At 44.7% G+C, this 24,659-nt stretch overlaps 1 protein-coding gene across 1 annotated transcript in view; it reads right to left on the bottom strand.

Annotated features, from left to right (window-relative positions):
* Nucleotides 1-9,527: 9,527 nt before the first annotated feature.
* Hkdc1 (hexokinase domain containing 1) overlaps nt 9,528-24,659 on the bottom strand; it is a 46,468-nt gene continuing 31,336 nt past the window's right edge. Inside the window, exons 13-18 of the mRNA XM_046419667.2 lie at nt 23,747-23,842; nt 23,520-23,619; nt 22,413-22,596; nt 20,136-20,291; nt 17,005-17,238; nt 9,528-10,431 (exon numbers count right to left, since the gene is read on the bottom strand). Coding sequence (XP_046275623.1) covers nt 10,284-10,431; nt 17,005-17,238; nt 20,136-20,291; nt 22,413-22,596; nt 23,520-23,619; nt 23,747-23,842 — 918 coding nt within the window. The 3' untranslated portion in view covers nt 9,528-10,283. The remainder of the gene's footprint in view (nt 10,432-17,004; nt 17,239-20,135; nt 20,292-22,412; nt 22,597-23,519; nt 23,620-23,746; nt 23,843-24,659) is intronic.

The following is a 24,659-nucleotide window of genomic DNA, read 5'->3' on the forward strand; positions in this document are numbered from 1 at the left end:
AAGTCACTGGGATCACAGACATGTGCCACCACACCCGGTTTTATTATTTGAAAACCAAAAAGAACCTAATTGTTACTGCCAGACAAGCCAGGGAACCTGCCCACGTAAGAAAACCAACAAAGGGCGGGTAGAGCACTTGCCTAGCATAAGTGAGGCCCTGGCTTCACCCGCAACACCACCAAGAAAAAACAGAAAACTGGATTTAATGCACTTTGTCTAAAACTGGGGAGAGGCAGCTGATCCTATAGAAGTGATTGCAACCTATAGAAACAAAAGCCAGGAAATAGTCATGTGTAGGGTTAGCTAGGCTGTGCCAGTCGGAGAGAAGGTCACAATTTATGTTTTTCAACCCTTACTGGCGCCCTCTGTGCTTTGGGAGCAGTTTTTCATCTTCCACGGAGATGAAGAAAATAACCAGAAGTTGGAAAAAAACAACTTGGGACTTTTAATTTCAGAGGGGCCTGTTTACACCAGCAGGTGCCATCTCAGTTCCCACCCTCACGATCTTAATCCCTTTGGGCTGCTATAACAAATTACCATCGATGGGGAATGATTTATAAACAACATAGATTTATTGCTCAGAGTTGTGGAGGCTGGGAATCCTAAGGTCACAGGCAAAATTGGTGTCTTGTGAGTCCTCTCCCCCTACCCCCTCCTGTGATGCTAGGCAAGTGCTTTACCCCTGAGGGACACCCCCAGCCCTTTCAGTTTTTTTTGTATGGGAGATTGAACCCAGGGGAACCTAACCACTTAGCCACACTCTCAGCCCGTTTTATCTTTCATTTTGAGACAGGGTCTCATTAAGTTGCTTAGGATCTCGATAAATTGCTGAGGCTGGCCTTGAACTTGTGATCCTCCTGCCTCAGCCTCCTGAGTTGCTGGAATTACTCAGCGCCCCCCTGAGCACACGTATCTCATACATGGCAATTTCCGCTGCGTCCTCACATAATGGAAGGCCAAGCAAGCTCTCTGGGATCTCTTTTACTCATGCAGCCTCTGGAAACAAGGGCACAGGCCTTGGCTGTTATGTGGGCCTCCTGGGGAGAGGCCAGGGCACTTGGTAATGACCCTGATGTCATTCACCTCCCAAAGGCTCCCACCTCTAAAAGTCACACTGGAATCAAGTTTCAATATATGAATCTGAGAGGAAAGAGCATAAACATTCAGGCCATAGCCCAGACTGAACTCAGACAAGATCTAGACAGGTGGTCCCTTCCCCTTCAAAGCAGCCTTTACCGAAATCGGAGCTGAAATCTGCCTCCCTCAGCCCTCCCTGCCTCAGCCTTAGTCCTCTGGGTTCTCGCAGAACCCTCTTGTCCTTCTCATGGCTACAGAAGAAGGACACCATGCTTACCAGTGGATTTTCATGAAGACACGTCACCAGCCAATCAAAGCATAGAAGAAGAACCCGGATGTTAATTAAAACAAGAATGGAGTGCATGCCTGTAATCCCAGTGTTTTGGAAGGCTGAGGCAGGAGGATGGCGAATTCAAAGCCAGACTCAGCAATGGTGAGGTGCTAAGCAACTCAGTGAGACTCTGTCTCTAAATAAAATGCAATAAAAGGGCTGGGGATGTGGCTCAGTGGCTGAGTGCCCCTGAGTTCAAACCCTGGCACCTGCCCCCTCCCCACGCAAACACAAAAAAAAGAACAAAAGTGATGGACACTTGGTGTTCACATGCCCTTTGCTGGGCCAGCTGACAGGGGTTGGCCTTGCAGATTGGTGGGGAAGGACAAATGACCCAACTCTCCAGTGTTGTCCAGATTACTGGCCCCTCTCCCATGTGGTTCATCTTAAGTTTTTCATTCATGACTTGGCTGGCTAGGTAGAAATTTGGGGACCACATACTTAAGCAATCATTTATTTTCATAAGCATTAACTACTTCACAGCTCTAGACCTACTTAGTTTCTGGGGGAACATGTTTCTTGCTTCATCTTGAGGTTCCTCATCACATCCAAACAATTGTATGTTCATGTGTCCATTCGGTTGACTGTTCAGCACACACGGCAACCCCCCCACACACCAGTCCCACCTCTTCCATCTACCTGATCACTAGCCAATTTATTTTCCAAATCGAGAAGCCAGAGTCAGCCCTGGACACATTCTGTTCCCAAGAACATGCTATAAAAGACACGACTCTAGGGCTGGGTTTGAGCTCAATGGCAGAGTGCTTGCCTTGCACATATGAGGCACTGGGTTCCATCCTCAGCACCACATAAAATGAATAAACAAAATAAAGATATGCGTCCAAGTATAACTAAAAAATATAAATAAATAAATAAAGAAAGAAAGAAAGACAGGACTCAAAGGAGGTAAAACAGGCAGAGTCCAAAAAAACAATTAAGTTCTCTTTCAAAGTTGGACATGCATGCTATCCCTACACCCTTCATAACACAAGGAGGAGGACAGAGAGATGACTAGCCCATGTCAGAGAGAGGCCACCTAAAGATCAAGAAGACACACAGCACAGGGCCCTGCCCCTCAGCCTGGTCATCCCACCACCAACCAGATCATCCTCCCAGGCCTCTGAAGTCTCTTAGGGCGCCACCATCTATAAATGACCTCACTTCTTAAGTGGTAATATGGAATCAATAAAAAATTCAAAATAAACTCACTATGAGCCAGTCGTGGTGGTGCACATCTGTAATCCCAACAACTCAGGAGGCTGAGGCAGGAGGATGGCAAGTTCAAAGCCAGCCTCAGCAACTTAGCGAGGCCTTGAGCAACTCAGCAAGACCGTGTCTCTAATAAAATATTAAAAAAGGGCTGGGGATGTGGCTCAGTGGTAAAGTGCCCTAGGGTTCAAAAGAGGAAAAAAGAAAGAAAAAAGAAAAGAAACAAAACTTACTATGAAATGGGGCTCTGACCCTTCTTGCTTGAAGATGGTCTTTGGAGCATCACGGTGAACATTCACTCCTCCAAGGCTCCTGGGATCACAGCCTCTCTATTCTCTTGAGGATGCCGGACAAACAAACGATGTGACCACATGAAGTGGCTTCTCACCCTCAAAGTGGCCTCTTGCCCAACACTGGAGAGAGAGCTCATCGTCCCACTGCCTTGTAACAACCTGAGCCAAATCTCGAATTTCTTTTTTTTTTTTTCCCTTAAAAAAAAAGAAAAAAAGACTCCATCCTACCACAACAGTCCATTGAATTCAAGCTTCTTCGCAGAGGTAGCAAAAGACTTCCTAATCTCCAGCAAAAATGCCAGCTATGTGCTCCCACAGGCTTCTAGCCCCGGGAAGCGGAGGGCGGGGACAGGGTTATCACAGGAACTGAGCTACACTTCAATTGTCTTTTGTACAGAAGCCCAGGCGCTGTCCAGCAGTCCAGAGCCTAGCTTCCAACCCGGGCACTCCACCTTCACCCCAAAGCGCTCCCCTCCTCACACGCAGACCAGACAGGAGCCAGAATCTGGGCCAGGGTCCAGCCAAGGGCCCCAGGTCTCTGTGAGGGGAGAGATGGGTTTCTGATTTGACCTGAAGCGCTGTCTTCTTCAACCAGGCACGGGGCAGAGTGGGGGCTGGGCTTCCAAAGCCTCGTAGACAAACAGGTCAAACACACATAAAACCCAGGAGAGCACGCCAGAGGCTGCCGGGCCAGCAGTGAGTGTTAGCCGCAGAATGGCCCCCAGATGATGGGTCTGCCGGGGGACCCTGGCTAACCTGTCAGTTTTCCTAGGAACCCTCGTTTTCTCTGCCCCCTCAGCCTCAATCCCATCAGCAGATTTAATCCCACCAGCCTTAATCCCACCAGCAGACCCAGCCCTATCCTTCATCCCTCCGTAGATCACTATAAAACACATCGATTTTATCAGCTCTGGAGAACCTGGTAGATAGAATTTGATTTAGGCTTATAAGGAGCTATAAAAATGCTAAAGATGACTTAAATCATAGGAGTTACCCATGCTGTTTTCTTAACCAAAAAAAAAAAAAAAAACTTATTGTTAATCCAAAACAAAACAAAAAAAAGTAACATATAGAGTAAAAGCTCATTTTTATTACCACTAACAACAAAAACAACATACCCCCTTGTATCAACTGCACCACATGAAATGACTGTCTTTGTGGTTGGAATTAATGAGTTAGAGAAGAGGTTTTTGTTTTGCTTTGCTTTGCTTTTTAAGTGTTGGGATAGCATTGGGGGAGGCGGGTACAGCTCTAGAAGAGCAGTTTAAATTCTGCTTCTGGGCTGGGGGGCGTGGCTCAGTTGGAGAGCTGTGCTTAGCATGTGGGAGGCCCTGGGTTCCATCCCCAGGACCTCAAAAAGTTCATCAATTCAGCTTCCACTGCTGATCAATTCAGCTTCCGCTGCTCCCTACGTGTAACCCAAGACAATTGTTTCCTGATTGTTTCCTGATCCCTCACTAGTGACAGGGAAACCTGAGAGCTCAGCACAGGTGTCCATGGAGGAGAAGCAGAGCTGAGTTGTGTTTGGGTGATGAGCCGGGGAGCAGGTGAAGCTTGACCAGTCTCCGGCACTGACCTACCCTGTCTGGACTGGGAGGTCTCCCCCAGGTGAGATGTCCCCTCTCCAGACCTCACCAGGTGAGGTGTCTCCTTTGAGCACTGCTTATTCCTAAAAAGTTAAAGACCAGTTCCTAAAACACTGCCTAAGAGGTGCTTCAGGCTGACAGGAATGTTTCCCTGAGGGAGGATTTGGGGTGCCCGGGACTTTTGCCCTAAAATTCTGCCTCCCCGAGCTCTCACTGAACTCAGGCTGGGGTGGCCCTGACCCAGGCCACATTCCAACACAGAGCACAGGGTGATCCTTGCATGAGTATAAGTTCACAGGCAAAACTCATAGGAAGAACTACCTGAAAGAAAATGTCAATAAACTGGGCAACATACACTGTCTAAATCAGAACTCTTAGAATAGAGAGACCAAGAATGTAAAATAGGTAGATAGACATATATAATGAAATAAGGAAGAAAATAAACACATGAAAAAGTTGTGAAAAAAGAAAGAGAATTAGAAGAGTCAGGCGCAGTGGCAAGAGTCTGCAGTTCAAGATACTAAGGAGGCTGAGAAAAGATGACCACGTGAACCTGTGAATCCAAAGTCAGCCTGGGCAGCAGAGTGAGCTCTTGTCTCCAAAAAACAAATAAGCAAAAAAGAAAACCCTGGACATCGTTATCCTAAGTACATGTATGAAGACATGAATGGTGTGGATATACTTTGTGTACAACCAGAGATATGAAAAATAGTGCTCTATGTGTGTGATATGAATTGTACTGTATTCTGCTGTCATCTATAACATATTAGAATAAAAAAGGAAAAAAGAAAACCCACAAAAAGAAGAAAAAATAACTGTTACATATATTACATATATATTACGTATAAAACACATAATATAGGTAGATGAAAAAATAAGATAATGAAAAATTAGACAAAGGTTTTAGAGTTTTGTTGTCATTGTTTCATATTTAATTTTTTTAGATAAGACACAAAAAGCATAGCCATAAAAGAAAAAAAAATCATAAATCAACTTCATTAAAATTAAAAACTTTTGTTCTTTGAAAGACACTCTTTAGAAAATAGCCAAAGACATGACAGATAGCTACCTGTCAGAATAGACACAGCTAAAGAATGAACTGTTGAATTGGAAGATCAAATTGAGGAAATCTCTGAGTAAGCAGCTGTTAAAAAGAAATAATATCTTTTGATAAGTTAAACACTATGGAAAACAGAAGTAGAAATGCCAACATTTGGAAAATTGAGGTGCCAGAAAGAGAAGAAATTAAAAAAATTGAAAATATTTGAAGAAAAGCAAAATCGGGGGCGGGGGTGGTGGCTCAATGGTAGAGAATTTTCCTTGCACATGCCAGACCCTGGATTTGATCCTCACACCACATAAAAATAAATAAGTGAAATAAAGGTATTGTGTCCAACTACAACTAAAAAATAAATATATTTTTTTAAAAAAAGCAAAACCTCATACATTTTCTGCGATTAGTAAAAACAAAGGGTCTCAGGTTGAAAAGACATAGAATGCTACAAGAGATAAAGGGAAAATCCATTCAACATTATAGACTAGTAGGCAAAACAAAGATGCAATTCTAAATACTTCTGGAAAAACAGAGCCACATCAATGTTAGCAGCACTTGTGACTTTGTTTCCAGTAGAAAATACAGATAGTTTCATTACTGTTGTTGCAAATGTCTCAAAATACTGTTTACACTCACCAAGACTTCAAAATTATAATTGTTATTAGGTTTTGTTGGATCTTGATACATAATGCATTAATAAAGAAGCACATATATAACTATATCACCACTTTTTTTTTTTTTGTACCAGGGTTTGAAGCCAGGGGCACTTAACCACTGAGCCACATCCTCAGCTCTTTGGTTTTTTAAAATTTTTTATTTTAAAAAACCAAAGAGATAGGATCTTGCTAAGTCGCTGAGGCTGTCTTTGAACTCTTAATCCTCTTGCCCCAGCCTCTCAGGCCTCTGGGATCACAGGCATGCACCACCATGCCCAGCTCCACTTTCTTAACTATACAATTCAATACCGTTGGTTTCCTTTGTAATTCTATGCATTTTTTAATATTTATTTTTTAGTTTTAGGTGGACACAGAATCTTTATTTTATTTTTACATGGTGCTGAGGATCGAACCCAGTGCCTGATGCATGCTAGGTGAGCATTCTACCACTGAGCCACAACCCCAGCCCAATTCTATGCATTTTATGCATTTAAAAACCCTCTGAGAAACCAGGGCCATGGCATATGTCTGTGATCCCAGCAACTTGGGAGGCTGAGGCAGGAGGATCACAAGTTCAAGGCCAGCCTGGGCAAATTATGAGGCCCTGTCTGAAAATAAAAAAAAAAAAAAAAAAACACTGGATGTGTAGCTTAGCAGTAGAGCACCCTGGGATCAACCCTAGTACCACAAACAAAACAAAAAAACATTCTGGAAAAGAATCTATAGCTTTCATGCTACCACCAAAGGAAGTCCACGATGCTCTCACACTCAGCTGTGAGAGCCTGATCTAAAGGATGTAGGCGTGGTCAGGAACTGTGTCTTTACCCTGGTCCTGTTTACCATGTTGTGTTATAGGTAGTTACACATCCTTCTTTCCTTGCTGCCTGTGAGTTCTTACAGGGAAGGAGAGGTGTCATGTTTCTTTGGGTCCTTGGTGCCTAGGACAGAGCTTGGTGCCCACTGAGCCATCATTTATACTGTGCATAGGGCTTGAGCCCCCTCAGGTGAGGCAGAAGAATAGGGAGAGTCAAAGAAAGCAATAATTCACCCATGTGCTTGTTGGAGCATTCATTCATTCATTCATTCATTCATTCGAGAACTGGCCAGGAGCTATTCCATGCTAGCCATGGGGGTAGGCTCTGGGGACTGTGGGAAGGAGACCCAAGTCCTGATTCTCCTGGAGCACACTTTCCTGCCAATGGGAAAAAGACAAAAACGAGATTTCTGAAGAAGGACAAATAGAAGGAGGTCGTGAAGCTCGTTTTAAGAGGAAAAGTCTGTGGGTTCCTGCTCACCTGTTGTATGGGTGCTGGTCTTGCTTAGTAAACTGAGCAGCAGGCCTGCTTCGCCCCAGGTGTTTCGGGGGCTGGCCGGTGTAAAGATGCAAGATGGATGTCTGAGTTCTCTAAGTTCCAGTCCTGGTTCAAGGATTCTATGATGCCATCAATTAGTCAGAATGTGCAATGTTGCCTAGAAACCCAGGCTTTTTTTGCTTCTAAGAGACCAGATCTAGCAGAAGACAAACTCTAGTTTAACCTACTAAACGTTTGCTGGGAGACCAGGTCACAGGAGGGCTTGGTGGCACAGTGATGTGAATCTTTGGGACAGATCACCACTCCAGGAAGGATGCTGATAAAGAGACCCTCGCAACCCCAGGAGGAAGAAAGACAGGAAACGTGAGTGTGGTACCAAAGAAGGAGAGAAGTGGGAAAGATAATAAGAACAGACAGGTTCTTGGTTCAGTAAGACAAATCTCAAAGGTGATCATTTCTCCAAAGAGGAATAACCTCAAAATATGAAAAGATAAACTGAACAAATCTGTACATTTCTCCAGGGATGTATAATCTTAAAATATTTTTTAAAAAGCCAATGCAGTGGCGCATGCCTATAATCCCAGCAGCTCGAGAGGCTGAGGCAGGAGGATTGCAAGTTCATAGCCAGCCTCAGCAAAAGTGAGGCGCCAAGCAACTCAGTGAGACCCTGTCTCTAAATAAAATTTTAAAAGGGCTGGGGATGTGGCTCAATGGCTGAGTGCCCCTGAGATCGGTCCCTGATACCTCCCCCTACAAAATAAAATTTTTAGGTTAATTTTAGTTAATCTAGGACCTGCTCTCAGCAGAGTCACCACACATCACCCTTCAGGGTCCCTCATCTATTCCCAGCCTCTCTCACTGTTTTGGATTCAGCCTCCTGCATTCTGCCTGTCTGAACATCCTGCTTCAGCAGTGGGTGACATTTGGCACTGGGAACCATCTCTTCATGCAGAGGTACACCACCACTCTTTGTGGAGTTGAAGCACCGTATAAGTCAGCATGTAATTTAGTGCATAAACTGAAATCAACCTGGCCCATCTGCAAGACTATTTTTCTCATTTTTGTTTCCCAGGATAACGGCCTCCGATTTTTGCAAGGAAGATTTCCTAGAAACTTTTGTTAGTCCTCATGCCTCTCTTCAGTAAGTATAAATAAGAATGACTCAGTAGTAGGGACACTTGAGCAATAAAAAAAAAAGAAAAAAATGTCTCAGAAAGACATTATAATAATCTGAGCCTGATGGCACACACCTGTAATCCCAGCAACTTGGGAGGCTAAGGCAGGAGGATTGCAGGTTTGAGGCAAGACCCAGCAACTTAGTGAGACCCTGTCTCAAAATGAAAATAAAAGGGCTAGAGATAGAGCTCAGTTGTTGAGCACCTCTGGATTCAATCCCCAGTTCCAAGGGGCGGGGGAGAAAAAGATATTATTATTATTAATTTTTTTTTGTTATAGGTGGACACAATACTTTTATGGTATTTATTTTTACGTGGTGCTGAGGATGGAACCCAGTGCCTCACACGTGCCAGGTGAGCATTCTACCACTGAGCCACAATCCCAGCCCAAGAAAAAGATATTGTTATCTGCTAGGCCAGATAAGGATGTAACTAGGTAACAAGAAAGTCACAGACAGTTCAGAGAAAGAGTAGGAGGGAAGAATGAAAGAGAGAGAGAGAAATGGATGTCCGCTGGAGAAAGGGTCAAGGATAGGCCAGTTCCACACAGTTCTGGAGAACAGAATGGAGATAAATGGGTGTGCGGGAGGGGCCCAGTTCAGGGAGGGGAATGTAACCATGGAAGTTGAAAGAGGACCCCAGTCAACTCCAGTTCAAAAGTGAACTGAGCATATTCTGCTAAGGGTATTGTAAAGTCAGTCCAAACATTTCCTCCAGCTGGCATGAAGTCTGGACTAAAGAGATCCTCAGCGCCTCCTGACTCTACGGCTTCCAACAGGACAAGGAGATACCAAGGGAGCCTCCCAGAGCAAAGATCAACACCTCATGCCAAGTTTCTTGAGAAACCAAATGTTTTTTTTATTCAGTGGCTGGATTTCATATACCTAGCAGACCTTGAAAAGCCATCAACGCAGCAACGCAACCACGAAAAAGATGCCTCAAGCACATGCCGTGACCCACACTGAGGAACAAGATCCCACAGGGTGCTTGTACAGCTTCCTGCAAGCACGGAATGACTCCCGTGGGGCACTGGCCAACCAGCCCCTCTGCCTCTCGGGCTGAACACTCCAAAGTCTTTGTTCTTGCCTCACATTTGAAGTCAACGTGATGAGTTGAGCACAAGTTAGATTATAATCCCCTGGTTTATTGCATGAGTCTCTCATCCTCTGAATTGTTCATCGACAAGTGGACAACCCAGGGTACTCCTCGAGCATCTCTGGGAGGAACTCAGTCACCCGGGCCATGGGGGCAGACTGATTGTGTTCCCAAGCCCAGCAGCCACTGGACCCAGAGCCACAGAGAACTGGCGCTCAGGACTCCATTTACAGAAAGGGGATCTCTCAGGCCAGAGACTTCAATTTCACAAGTTGGGCTGTTGTTGGCCCAAACATACCGAATGGAGATGTCATATAATGCCACTGCAAAGCCAGTAACAAGATGCTAAGAGTACCCGAGAACCTGGGGTCCTCTTTCAGCCACCAAGAAGGTGAAGTCCGTCGGGAGGTGGCCTTTTGGTGCCTGACCCACTCATCTGCCAGAGGAAGGGCTGGTGAGTATCCGAGGTGCGTCAGGCCCGACCTTGGGGACTCCTAGTTCTCCTTCCGTGACTGCTGTGTCCTCTTGGCCACAGCAGTAATGAGTGCCGCTCCCTTTCCACTGCCGTCTTCTGACAGCATGAACGCCACGTCACTCTGGGGGGCTAGTGCTCTCACTGTTTCCCGCAGTACCCGAGAAAAGCTGTCAAAAGGACAGAAACGTCGTCAGCTCTTGCAGATGGGATACGCACATTTATAACTCTTCTGGTCTAGTTTTGTCCTCCCAGCTCATTTCTCAAGCTGTGCCTTTTATTGAGCAACTATTAATGCCAGGGATTGTTCTAGGTGTTTTACCTACAGAATAATGAAGAATAACAAATAGCGCTCAGATATAATTACTACTCTCTCTACGACATAAAGATACAGTTGAGAGATGTGTCTGAATTTGTACAACTGATCAGTTTATCAAGATTGGCCTTTTTCTAAAACCTTCATTCATTTATTTATTTGGGGTTTAAAATTTCCCCCAACTTTTTACTTCAAAAATTTTCAGGCTTTCAAAAAAGTGAAAAAAATAGTCCAGTGGACACCTGTGACCCTCCAACTCAAGCTCAACAAGTAAAAACTGGGCCCTGCTTGCTTTATCCACTGACACCCGCCCATCCCCCTCTCATTTTCCGTAAGTCACGCCATCTGCATCACAGTGACCCCTGGCCTTTCTCTGCTGTCTTTTGAGGCATTAGATCCATCTGAACGGGCATGTTCAGGGTCAGAGTCATCAGGCTCGTGGGTGGGGTCAAGGTGTGTTTAACAGAGGCCCAGGAACGTAGCTAGAGAATCCTGGGTTAGCTGAATGGTACAGGTGCTGGTCATCTCAGAGGGCCAGCCTGCCCGAGCAGGTTCTGAACCAACTCTGACGCCCAGCCAGAGGGCAGCCTGGGGAAACCACTGCAGCTCCCTGGGGTCTTATGGGTGGTGAGCCCCAAACTGCCAGGGACAGAGAAGAAAAGGGCTTGGCAGTCAAGCCATTTTGTCCGCCCCCACACTTAAGTACACAATTCAATAATTTTTAGTGTTACAAAGTTGTGCAATTATCACCATTAGCCTAAAAGAAAACTCCATACCTATTAGTGGTCATCTCCATTCATATCCACAGGATCCCCCCAACAACCACCAATTTATGTTCTATCGGAATAGATCTGATTATTCTGGGCATTTCATATAATAAAATTGTACAAAATTTCATTAGGTAGCCTTTACTGTCTGACTTTGGTCACTGAACATATTTTCAAGGTGCACCAATATTGTCCATGTGTCCATACTTCACTCTCTTTTTTATGGCAGAATAATATTCCCTTATAGAACTATATGATATTTTGTTTATTGACTTATCAGCTGATAGACACTTGGGCTGTTTCCACTTTTTAGCTCTTATGAATCATCTTGCTATGGGTTCTTTTGTGGAAATAGGTTTTCAGTTCTCTTGGGTACACCTAGGAATAGGATTGCTGGGTCATAGAGTGATTCTATGCTGGGTTACAGAGTGATTCTATGTTTATCTCTTTTAGGAACTGTCAAATTGTTTCCCAAAACAGTCACATCAGTTTGTGTTCCCTCCTCAGTGTATGGGGGTTCCAACTGGATCACATCCTCAGCAACAGTTGCTATTGTGTCTGTCACCTAATAGTCATCCCAGTGGGGGAGATGTTACCTTATGGCCAATTTGCATTTTCCTAGGGACTAATGATATTGTGCACCTTTTCCTGTGCTCATAGCCATTTGTATATCTTCTTTAGAAATGACTGCACAGCATTCATCCATTTGCTATTTGGGTAATTTGTCTTTTTTAGGTTGAGTCCTAAATGGTCTTTTCTAGATATAAGTCTCTTGTCAGATATATGATTTACAAATATTTTCTCTTATTTTGTGGGTTGTCTTTTCTTTGTGGTGTCCTCTGAAGCACAACATTTCTTATTATTTATTTATTTATTTCGGTACAGTGGATTGAACCCAGGGGCACTTAACCACTGAACCACATCCCCAGCCCGTTTTTGTATTTTATTTAGAGACAGGGTCTCATTGGGTTGCTCAGGGCCTCACTAAGTTTCTGAGGTTGGCCTTGAACTCACAATCCTCCTGTCTCAGACTCCCAAGCTACTGGGATTACAGGCATGCACCACTGCTCCCAGCAACATTTTTAAATTTGGTGGGGGGCAGGGGGCGGGGTACTCAGGGACACTTGACCACTGAGCCACATCTCCAGCACTATTTTTTTTTATTGGTTGTTCAAAACATTACAAAGCTCTTGACATATCATATTTCATACATTAGATTCAAGTGGGCTATGAACTCCCATTTTTACCCCAAATACAGATTGCAGAATCACATCGGTTACACATCCACATTTTTACATAATGCCATGTTAGTGACTGTTGTATTCTGCTACCTTTCCTATCCTCTACTATCCCCCCTCCCCTCCCCTCCCATCTTCTCTCTCTATCCCATCTACTGTAATTCATTTCTCTCCTTGTTTATTTTTCCATTCCCCTCACAACCTCTTATATGTAATTTTGTATAACAATGAGGGTCTCCTTCCATTTCCATGCAATTTCCCTTTTCTCTCCCTTTCCCTCCCACCTCATGTCTCTGTTTAATGTTAATCTTCTTCTCCTGCTCTTCCTCCCTGCTCTTTTCTTAGTTGCTCTCATTATATCAAAGAAGACATTTGGCATTTGTTTTTTAGGGATTGGCTAGCTTCACTTAGCATAATCTGCTCTAGTGCCATCCATTTCCCTGCAAATTCAATGATTTTGTCATTTTTTAGTGCTGCGTAATACTCCATGGTGTATAAATGCCACATTTTTTTTTTATCCATTCATCTATTGAAGGGCATCTGGGTTGGTTCCACAGTCTAGCAATTGTGAATTGTGCTGCTATGAACATCGATGTGGCAGTATCTCTGTAGTACGCTCTTTTAAGGTCTTCAGGGAATAGTCCGAGAAGGGCAATAGCTGGGTCAAATGGTGGTTCCATTCCCAGCTTTCCCAGGAATCTCCATACTGCTTTCCAAATTGGCCGCACCAATTTGCAGTCCCACCAGCAATGTACAAGAGTACCCTTTTCCCCACATCCTTGCCAGCACTTGTTGTTGTTTGACTTCAGAATGGCTGCCAATCTTACTGGAGTGAGATGGTATCTTAGGGTGGTTTTGATTTGCATTTCTCTGACTGCTAGAGATGGTGAGCATTTTTTCATGTACTTGTTGATTGATTGTATGTCCTCCTCTGAGAAGTGTCTGTTCAGGTCCTTGGCCCATTTGTTGATTGGGTTATTCGTTAACTTATTTCCAGCCCTATTTTGCATTTTATTTAGAGACAGGGTCTCACTGAGTTGCTTAGCAATTTGCTGTTGCTGAGGCTAGCTTTGAACTCCTGATCCTCCTGTCTCAAACTCCCAAGCCGCTGGGATTACAGGCGTGTGCCACCTCACCTGGCACATTTTTAATTTTTTTTTTAAGTTGTAGGTGGACACATTACCTTTATTTTATTTTTATGTGGTACTGGGGATCGAACCCAGGGCTTTACGCATGCTAGGCGAGCGCTCTACCCCTGGGCCACAACCCCAGCCCCATTTTTAATTTTGATAAAGTACAATTTGTCTTTTTTTGTTGTTATTGTTGCTTATTTCTTTTTTCTTTTTATGTCAGATTTAAGAAATCATTATCTCATCCAAGGTCACAAAGATTTACATACGTTTTCCTCTAAGATTTTTTAGTTTTAGCTCCGCCATTCAGGGCTTCGATTCATTTTGAGTTAACGCCATGTGCGGTGGGAGGCAGGTGTCCCACTCTGTGTTCTTGTTGGTGTCTACCCAGTTGTCACACTGTGGGTTGAAAAGACTGGGCTTTGGCCATTGAGTGGTTTGGGTGCCTTTATCAAAAATCAATTGACCTATATATAAGGGTTTATTTCTGGATTCTTAATTACATTCCATTGATTTATATGTCTCCATTTATGCCAGTACCATACTGTCTTAATCACTGATTTTAAAATCAGGAAATGTGAGTTTGAAAACTTTTTTAAAAAAATTCTTTTTAGTTGTCAGTGGACTTTTAATTAATTAATTTATTTACATGCAGTGCTGAGAATCAAACCCAGCGTCTCACTCATGCTAGGCAAGCACTTTATCACTGAACTACCACCCCAGCCCTACAACTTTCTTATTATTCAAGATTGTTTGGGCTGTTCTGGACCCTTACATTGAATACATATGAATTTTAGGAGCAGCTTGACAATTTCTCCAAAAAAACCAATTGGATTCTTCCCCCCAGTGCTGGGGATGGAGCCCAGGGCCTCACACATGCTAGGCAAGTGCTTCACCGCTGGGCTGCAAACCCAGCCCAGATGGGATTTTGATAGGGATTATGTGGAATCTGTAGATCAATTTGGGTATTATTGCTCTCTTAGTAATATTAAGTCCTTCAGTCCATGAACATGAGATATCTCTCCATTTACCTATATTATTTCTTCTTTATTGTCTTTAGATGTCTTGCAATTTTCAGAGTAAAAATCTTATACTTCTTTGGTTAAGTGTATTCCTAAGTATTTTGTTCTTTTGATGCTATTGTAAGTGGAATTGCTTTCTTTTATTTTTTTATTTTTATTTTATTATTATTTTGTGTGTGTGTGTGTGTGTGTGTGTGTGTGTGGTGCTGAGGATTGAACCCAGGGCCTTGTGCATGCGAGGCAAGCGCTCTACCAACTGAGCTATATCCCCAGCCCTATTTATTTATTTTTATGTGATGCTTAGGATCGAACCCAGTACCTCACACATGCTAGGTAAGCACTTTGCCACTGAGCCACCACCCCAGTCCCAGGAATTGCTGTCTTAGTTTCATTTTTAGGCTGTTTGTTGAAAGTATATAGAGTACTATTGACTTTATCTCTGTTCTTATTGTTGTACCAGGGACTGAACCCAGGGTGCTCTACCACTGATCTACATCCCCAGCCCTCTTCATTTTATTTTATTTTATGAGGCAGGGTGTCACTAAATTGCCCAGGCTGGCCTCAAATGTGGGAGCCTCCTGTCTCAGCCTGCTGAGGAGCTGGATTTACATGTGCCACCATACCCAGCTACAATTGGCTTTTGTGTATCCATTTTGCATCCTGAACTTTGCTGAACTTGTCTACTAGCTCGAGTAATTTTTGAGTGTGTGTGTGGATTCCTTGGGATTTTCTCTATATGAAATCATGTCATCTGCAAATAAAGACAGTTTTCCCTGGACTTTCCAATAGAATGTTCTTTGAAAACTTTTCTTCCCTAGCTGCCATGGCTAGATTCACTATTGATTGTCCCCTTGAGGGTCACATATTTTTAGTCTGGATTCTGAAAGCCTCACCCATGGATCAATCCTTGTCTGAGAGATAAAAAGCCATGTGATCATCTGGTGGCCACACTTGAGACAGGAATTGCTGAGCAACAGTGGTGAGAGTGTACTTCCTTGACTTGTCCCTGAGCTTAAAAGCAAAACACCCGCTCTTTTTGGAGGGCAGCAACCTGGGATTGAATTCAGGGGCACTCGACCACTGAGCCATATCCCCAGCCCCATTGTGTATTTTATGTAGATACAGAATCTCACTGAGTTGCTTAGGGCCTCCCTAAGTTGCTAAGGCTGGCTTTGAACTCACGATCCTCCTTCCTCAGCCTCCCAAGCTGCTAGGGTTACAGGTGATCACCACGGCTCCTGGCTAAATCGCCCACTCTTTTACCATTACATTTGTTAGCTGTGGGTTTACACAGATGCTTTTTACCAGGTTAAGGCAGTTTCTTTATTCCTAGTTTGTGGAGGGCTTTTATTATGATGGGCATTAGATTTTATCAAGTTCTTTGCGCCTATTGAAATAATCATATGGTTCCTATCCCTTGTTCAAGTTTTGATTCAAGGGACCAGACCAAAACTCTGTGACACCCGGGGGAAGATCAAGAGAAGGTGCCCGTCAGTTACCCACAGCAGAGCAAGGGCTAAGGGCTGAGGCTCACCATAATATCAATGTCTCCGTGAATACAGTTCAACACAAATGGAAATTTAGAAGCTAGCTATTTCATCACGTTTTTGCCAAATAAATGCAAAACACTAAATAAAACAATAGCTTTCGTTATTAAAGCTATTTAAAACTAATCCTCACGACAACGTATGAGGTAGGTAAGATTTCGGTCCTCATTCTACAAAAAGAACTAAGGCTCAAAGAGGGTGCAAAGCAGCCGGAGGCCTCCCAGCCTCCACTGGGTGGAGCCAAGAGTCAAACCCACGTTTTGCAACAGGGGCTTTTCGTCCTTCTGTCCCCGGACTCTGAGCTAAGAAAATTATCACCAGCTCATATTTGACAAGAGCTCTGTGCCCTGCAAAATAATCAGGTCTCTTTACTACCCTGCGGGGTCAAGTGGGAATATAATAACATGGTTTTCAAGTGTGGTGCAGAGAGCACTTGGCACAAATTAATTCATTTAATCCACCTGCATTTTGCCCTAAGAGGTAGGGATCACTGGGGCTGGCCTGTCACAGATGAGAAGCCTGGGGTTTGGAGAGGTTGGCTAATATTCCCACACGGTGCCACCAAGAAGCAGAGGCACCCGGACTCCCCTCTTGTCTCTGATTTGACCCTGTCCTCCCGACCCGTGCCAGCCCCCTGCCAGCCAAGGGCGGGGGCACCTCTCCTACGGTGGCCACCAGCACAGCTCCTGCCCCACCCCATTCCCCGCTCCCAGGGCCACTCACTGCGGGTGCAGCTTGTACAGGGTGCCGTCCACGCCCACGGTGACCTTCAGGTGCTCCAGCCCCTGGTCTTCTCTCCTCTTTTCCACGATGGCAGCCAGGCCTGCGCCACAGAGCTGGGCCGCCCTGCGGGACACGGCTCCACACACCTCCTTCACCACGATGCTGTCCTCACACGTGCCGTCCAGGCCCAGCTGCTGCAGGATCCTCCGGACCTGGAGGAGGGCCAGCCGGTCGCTGTGGGCAAGCAGAGGAGGGTGTCAGCCCCCCGTTTGCTGGGGCTCTGGAACCTGGGCAGCTTGACCACACTCCCACTGCCCCCCACGCATGTCCTGGCAGGAAGAAGGAGAAAACGATCCAGGCAAAGGCGAAGCTGGAACAGAATGCTTAGAAGCTGAGACTCAAGAGGCTCCACCAGCCCAAGAAGTTCCATCATCTTTAAAGAGCAAAGCGTGAGCACCTCTGGTGTTAGGCATGCTCACACCCCTCATCTCGCTAGGCGCTAATGTTAGAGTCAGCAACCAATATACCAGAGGCCCACTTTTTAGAAGAAGAGTCTGGGGTTCAGAGTGCTAGAGACCTGCCCTCTCACACAGCAGAGAAGAGAGGTTCAAACACAAGCCCCCTCCCACCAACTCTAGCACTCTCCCAAGGGCCAGCTCCAGGACTCTGCCCCCATTCATCGGGAGCCCAATTTTCTTTCTGCTTAACTTTTTTTAAAAAAATTTTTTAGTTGTTGACAGACCTTTATTTTATTCATTTATTTATATCAAACCCAGTGCTTCACAGCAAGTGCTGTACCACTGAGCCACAACCCTAGTCCCTCTGCTTAACTTTTTCTGATTATCTGCTTTCTCTTCCTAACTACAATAGAGCTATATTCTTAGCCGAAGCCAGCACAGGGCTGAGTACATTCAATGAGAAAGGGAACAGATGAAGATAAAATACGTAGCTGGGTGTGATAGTGCACGCCTGTAATCCCAGCAGCTCAGCAGGCTGAGGCAGGAGGATTGCAAGTTCAAAGCCAGTCTCTGCAACTTAGCGAGGCCCTAAGAAACTCAGCGAGACCCAGTCTCTAAGTTAAATATTAAAAAAGGGCTGGGGAATAGCTCAGTGGTTAAGTACTCCTGGTTTGAATCCCTGGTGCCAAATAAGAAAAGGGGCGAGCACCAAATAGGACTCTAAATTTATGCAGAAAAACTCTCATCACAGGGACAGACTGGCCTCAAGTCTAGACCCTAATTATTTCCCAGGAAACTAGTGGTAACAGGTGATACTTACACAGAGCTCTGAATTTCAAAGTAAACAATGTGAAGCTAATCCTTGACTGTCTCAGAGATACTCAGGGAAGATGTGTGTTGTCAAGAAAGAATAACTGTGAAATAACTTACGTGGCCAGAAAAAGGATTGAGCAGGTGCGTCCCTATAATCCTAGCAACTCAGGAGGCCGAGGCAGGAGGATTACAAGTTTGAGGCCAGCCTCAGAAACTTAGCAAGATTGTTAAGTTTTATGAGAATATTTAATGCCATGGAAAATATTCATGACAGTAAAAAATAGATTATAAAATATTATGTTTGCCCTTGGTTTTTAGTTTGTTTTAATGTCATAAAATAAAACAAACAAAGAAACCACCACACGCTCAAAAACAAGAAAACAGAAGGAAAGCTATTCAGATGTTGTAGGATTACCAGCATCTTATTTTCTTCCTTTTGTTTATCCATACACTTAAAACTTTTAAAAAAATAAGTGAATAATATTTGTATGGTTAAAAAAAATTAGCTGTGTGTGGTGGTGCATGCCTATCATCTCAGCTACTCAGGAGGCTGGAGCAATGAACATCAACCACTGGTGATATCACAGAAGAAAGACAGACAGCTCAGGACCACCTACCAAATCTGCTTGTCCAAAATTCAACACTGAATTAACCAAGCATCTCGATCTAGCTGTAAGTTTTTCAGAAAATACAAGAGAGAGAGAAAAATGCTAATTGCTATAATCAGAAAAGTCTAGAATATAGGAAACATAAGATGATAGCTTCCTCAACAAATATGTTTTAAGGAGAAATGAGAGGGTGGGAAAAGCTGTAGGTAAAAACAGAGTTTAGAAACATATCAGCCAAATGCCATGCATGGACCTTGTTACAGATGCAAACAACTATATAAATCACTATCTTTGGGCAATTCAGGAAGTGAGAACACTAGAAGATATTTTGAGATTAAGGCTTATCATTTCCTATTCAGGCATGATAAAGGTGCTGTGGTCATGCTTTTGTAGTGAACTCATATTTTAGAAATACATTTGAAATATTTATATATGAGATGACATAAAACATGGGATTTATTTCAAATTAAGCTAACCCAGAGGTGGGTACAAAATTGTACGGATGAACCCAGTTCAGTCATGAATTGATCATCAATGATGGTGGTGATAGAAACGCTGAGTTCATTTTGCTATTTCCTCTACCTCTGATATATATAATATGACTGCAATTGTGAAAACATCTTTATATGTATTCAAGAACTTAAAAGGAAATACAATATATAAAAATCAAAACTTATATTTGGTTTTTTGTTTTTATTTTTTGTTTATTGTTGTTGTTTTGGGTACCAGGGATTAAACTCAGGGGTGCTTAACCCCTGAACCACATCCCCAGCCCTTTTTTATATTTTATTTAGAGACAGGGTCTCACTAAGTTGCTGAGATGACTTTGAACTTGCAATCCTCCTGCCTCAGCTTCCCAAGATGTTGGGATCATAGGCATGCACCACCACACCCAGCAAAATATCATTATTTGGTAGTGAACATATGGGTGATTTTTTTTTTGTAAGACTTTTGTATTATGGACAGATCATCATTTCGGGAATAAAAGAAGATTACTTTTTGGCCTTAATCTAACTCCTGGAGTTAGTCATTTCTGCTAAGGACTCTGAACCCACTCAAGCCACACTCAGGGATCTTGGGACTGTGATCTTACACAGCTGGGGAGAGGGAGCAGCCCAGGCATCAGCCCCCACCCAAATAGGGCCATCCTGTTTTAATTTTAAATTCTGAACCCTACCGGAGCCTGGCATGATAACATCACATCCCATTTGGAACGTTTCACACACAGCAGGTAAACTTGATCACACGTCACCTTTCAATCTGGGACAGGAACTTGGTTTCAAAGATGCCCCTGGTCCGGAGTCGCTCTGAAATCTGCCCTCGGAAGAGGAGACCCTGTTTGGTCAGGTCAATTAGGATCTGCCGCACGATCTCCCCCAGGTACATGCCACTGGTCATTTTCTCATATCTGTTTGGAGAACAGGGATAAGTGGGTAAGGACAGGAAAATCAGTGATGGCAAGTGGCTTCTAAAATGCACCCTGGGCCAGGTGTGGAAGGCATGCCGTTGCCGATGGTTCAGGGGGGGCCTGGGGCAGTGGTGGCCTGGAGAGGCTCTCTCCAGATGAAAGGCAGAAAAGAGTGTGCTGTGGGAAGACAGGCTTCCGCCACGTGCACCAGGAACCAGTCCAGCTCTCCCGCATCCCGCTGAGAGGTGAGCAAGGACTGGGAGCCCCCCTGCCAATCAGGGACCCACAGAATAACAGAAGGCAAGCATCTGGGGCGCTGGATGCACTGAGCAAAACCTAGTCCTGCTCTTGGCCCCAAAGCCCATTCTCTCTGGCTTTGCTGCAAATCGGATCTATTAGAGGGTCTCCTTGGCTTTGTATGGAGCCATTTATTCCACTAGAATTCATCTACCTGCATGTACATTGAAAATACCTTCACAAAAATGTGCACAAAAAATGTTAGCTCTTCTCTCTTTCCACCAGAGTGTGAGCTCCTGGAGGGCAAACAGCAAGGGGAAAGGGGGCTTGGGAAGCAGCGAGGCACCCAGAAGACACTCTGCCCAGGTAGGTGAACAATGGCTGCAGGGTATCCCCAACAACCGTGCAGAGCTGGGCTCCCATTGGCTGCAGAGGCCAATGGAGATAGGAGCATTCCTAAGACTTCCATGCTGGCCTCCTGCTCTCTAAAGGATACGAGATCTTTTCAGCCTAAGAAACCAAACACCAGGACAGAAGAATAATGGTGACTGCGAGGCCGATTCAAGTGATTGGCCCTTAAACTGTCCAAAAACATGGGCCCCAGTGGATACAAACACAAAATTATGGCACAAGGACTCTGCCCCTCAAGAAGAGCCTTGATATTTGGGATGCAGAGATAAGGTCCCACCAGGTGCAGTGGCACATGCCTGTAATCCCAGCAGTTCCAGAGGCTGAGGTAGGAGGATCGTAAGTTCAAAGCCAGCCTCAGCAACTTAGGGAGACCCTGTCTCAAAATAAAAACAAAAAGGGCTGGGGATGTGGCTCAGTAGTAAAGCACCCCTGGGTTCAAACCCTGGTACCAAAAACAAAATCCAAAACAAAGATAAGTTACCTTCTTTTTGGAGCAATTCCTGTTTAGCTGACCTCACCAAAGCTCACCTGCCTTCCAGGGACAAAGACTGATGCCAAAGGCAGGCAAGGGGCCCAAGGGCTGGTCCTAGCCTTGCCTGAGCCTCTTCTAGACAACATTCTAGGAACAGTCACGAAGGTGTCCCTGGCCCAGGTATCTCATCACATCCTACCTGCCCACCCTCCCAGTGTCAATATATCTGTATTTCCCCTTAATTTGCATATGCAGATACGAGTCTTGATTGTAATAAAGACCCTTTGCCCTGCAAAAACAGTTACCACCTGGTGCTCTGCAGAAGGGGTTCGCCACCCCCTGTTCCAGTTTGTGGGCCCAGGTCAATCATCAAAGCCTTATATAACAGCCCAATCTACCACTCTCTCCCCCACTCCAGCAGGCATATCACAGTGCAAGAGAAAATCTAGTCCCAATTTTTAAAAGTCATTTTTCCTAGTGTTTTTAGTGTGATGAGTAATTGGTATATACATCGCCATGGATGGTGACCCATGATGTGACATGCTGTTGCCCATGAGAACAAGCCCTCCCTCCCCATCCACCACAGGGGCCCTCTTTCTTGTCCCCCAGACCAGAGATCACCAACCTGGTAGCAGATCTTAAAAGACCAAGGATGTCGATTTCTAAAGTGGACTGATTAAGCGTCCATCTCAGAGAACTCATTAAGCGAGCACACCCCTGCTCTGCCCCCAGCCCCAGTGAGTAGACCTCTGACAGCTCTACCTTGCTTCCAGAGCCAAGACTAGCCCTTACAGTGCCTTCTGGAAATCAGAAAAAGAGACCCCTTCCTTCTACCTGTGGGAAACATCATATTTTTCTTTCATTGCATTGACAGCTGATGGAGAGTTATAATAAACATGCAAAGCTATCATGTCAACGATACAGAAATAGCACCCGCCCTTAGGCCCTGTAAAGTTGCTCCCTGCACACCCTGTGTAAGTGTCCATATCCACCCTCTTCACCTCTGTTTGCCAGGATTCAAGGACCCCTCGTCCACCTCCTTGTCGTACTGGGTCCTGATGTCCTCTATGCAGCCATTGTCTCCAAATCCTCCCCACTCTGTGTTGATACACATCTTGCCCTCATCCCCATCCACCAGCTCAATGTTCCGCAACTCCTCCATGTAGCACATGTTGCTTCCTGTCCCTAGAAGAAATTGCAAAGGGAATTTAGTTCTCTAAGACACCATGAGGTCTTGGGCAGCGTGGGGCAGTGAATAAGAATCAGGATTGGAGGGCTGGGGATAGAGCTCAGTTGGTAGAGTGCTTGCTTCACATGCGCAAGTGCACAAGGCCCTGGGTTCAATCCCCAGCACCACGGGACTGGATGAATCCAGCTCTGTACTCAGCTGGCTGGTCTGGGGAAGTTGTTCCAGAGGGTCATCTGGGCACCTTGAATATAAGCAGCAGGCAGAACAAAGAGATGCAGATCTGCTGAGATGGCTTCAACCACGTGTCCCTCAACCTCTTAGAGAAGGTCGTCCCTATTTGGAATCCACCTTGGCCTTAATCACTGCCAAATTTCTTCCAAAGGTCCCTAAAATGTCTGTATCATCTCAGGCCACTCTCTTCCCCTCTTCTCAGTTTCTTTCCAACTCATCCCCTTCCTATGTACCCTAAGAACTAGAAGAATCCAGAGAAACAAGTTGGTGCACATTGGGTCCAAAGTGATTCAATTCTGGTCTCTTTCTTCCTAAGAAAGTCTGTCCCAAAGCCATCATTTGAAAAAAAAATCCCTTCTTTCTATGTCATCTCCTTCCTCAACAAAAAGGATGAACCTGACTTAGAACCCTTAATGGAAGAAGATACTAAGTAGAGATTTCAAAATTAGGCAACCTGGAGTCCCAATCTTAATTAATTTCTTCTCTGCCTTGGACAAAGCATCTGCATAATGGAGAAATAGTGAGTTGCCCCACCCGCACCACCTCTTGCTGTGTGAGAATCTCTTGAGGACTGGGATGGGATTAGCAAACATGTGACATCTGTAAACCACCATTTTTTCCCTTGCCTATGACCTGGCCTTAGAACTACTCTCAACATAGTAGTCCAGGCAACTATCTAACCACTTACCTGCAATCAAGCCAATCTCACAATTAGGATCTTCATAGCCACAGGTCATCATGGTCCCCACTGTGTCATTCACAACCGCAACTATGTCCAGGTCAAACTCCTGCAAAGGAGGAAGTTCTACTGGAAGCAGGATGTGGAGGAGTCACGGGGACTGGGCAGAGGGTGGCAGAGCAGAGGGCCTAGGGGAAAGGGGCAAGGTCAGGCATGAGACTCAACACATGGCCTACATTTCTCCTCTTGATGGCTTCTCTGAGCATGTCCACCACATCCTCCCCTTCACAGTCGGTGGCCTTGAAGCCTTTGGTCCACCCTATGAGTGTTCCCTGAAAGAAAGGAGGGGAAATTCATCTGAGCCATAGTTCACAAGGACCACCGTGAACCTCGACTTCTACTAGACACTGACAATTTGATGGCGAGCCAAGCACACATGCTTTTGATTGTGTTTCTGCCTCTGCAGCCCTAACACAGCACAGAGGTGTCACTGAGCAGGATGCCCTGACAAGGTCTAGCACTGTGTGGAGTCACTGCCACAATTCCTGTTCTTCAAGGGTCAGCCATGTTCCCTGCCATTACTGCCCAGAATCAAAGCCTGGGATCAGAGAAGAAGTCCCACTTCTAATTCATCCTGGGATGGATTGAGATGGGATCAAAGGTGCAGTTACAACATGTTTGACAAAGCATTGTTCCACAGTGAGAAACTAGAGGCATCCTATGATTGCAACAATATCCAGGAGACCTATCATCTTATGCAGGAATATAAAAAATGTTAAAAACCTCTTAAAGTATGCTGCAGGAGAACACTGGATGTTAGAGAACAATGTCCCTTAGGCACTGTTAAGTGAAAGCTCAGTAAACAAATACAGATAGTGAATCATTCTATTTTTATTTTTAAAAATTACATATGCACATGAACCTGGAAAAAGATCTGAAACACTATTTTTGGTTTTTTTGTTTTGTTTTGTTTTTGTTTTGGTACCAGGGATTGAACCCAGGGGTGCTTAATCACTGAGCCACATCCACATCCCTTTTTTATATTTTATTTAGATACAGAATCTCACTGAATGCTTAGGGCCTCGCTAAGTTTCTGAGACTGGCTTTGAACTCGTGATCCTCCTGCCTCAGCCTCTGGAGCTGGAATTA

Source organism: Marmota monax, unplaced genomic scaffold (assembly GCF_021218885.2).
Source record: "Marmota monax isolate L192 unplaced genomic scaffold, Marmota_monax_Labrador192_F-V1.1 WCK01_AAM20220418_F8-fsc00019, whole genome shotgun sequence".
In the NCBI taxonomy this organism is placed as follows: domain Eukaryota; kingdom Metazoa; phylum Chordata; class Mammalia; order Rodentia; family Sciuridae; genus Marmota; species Marmota monax.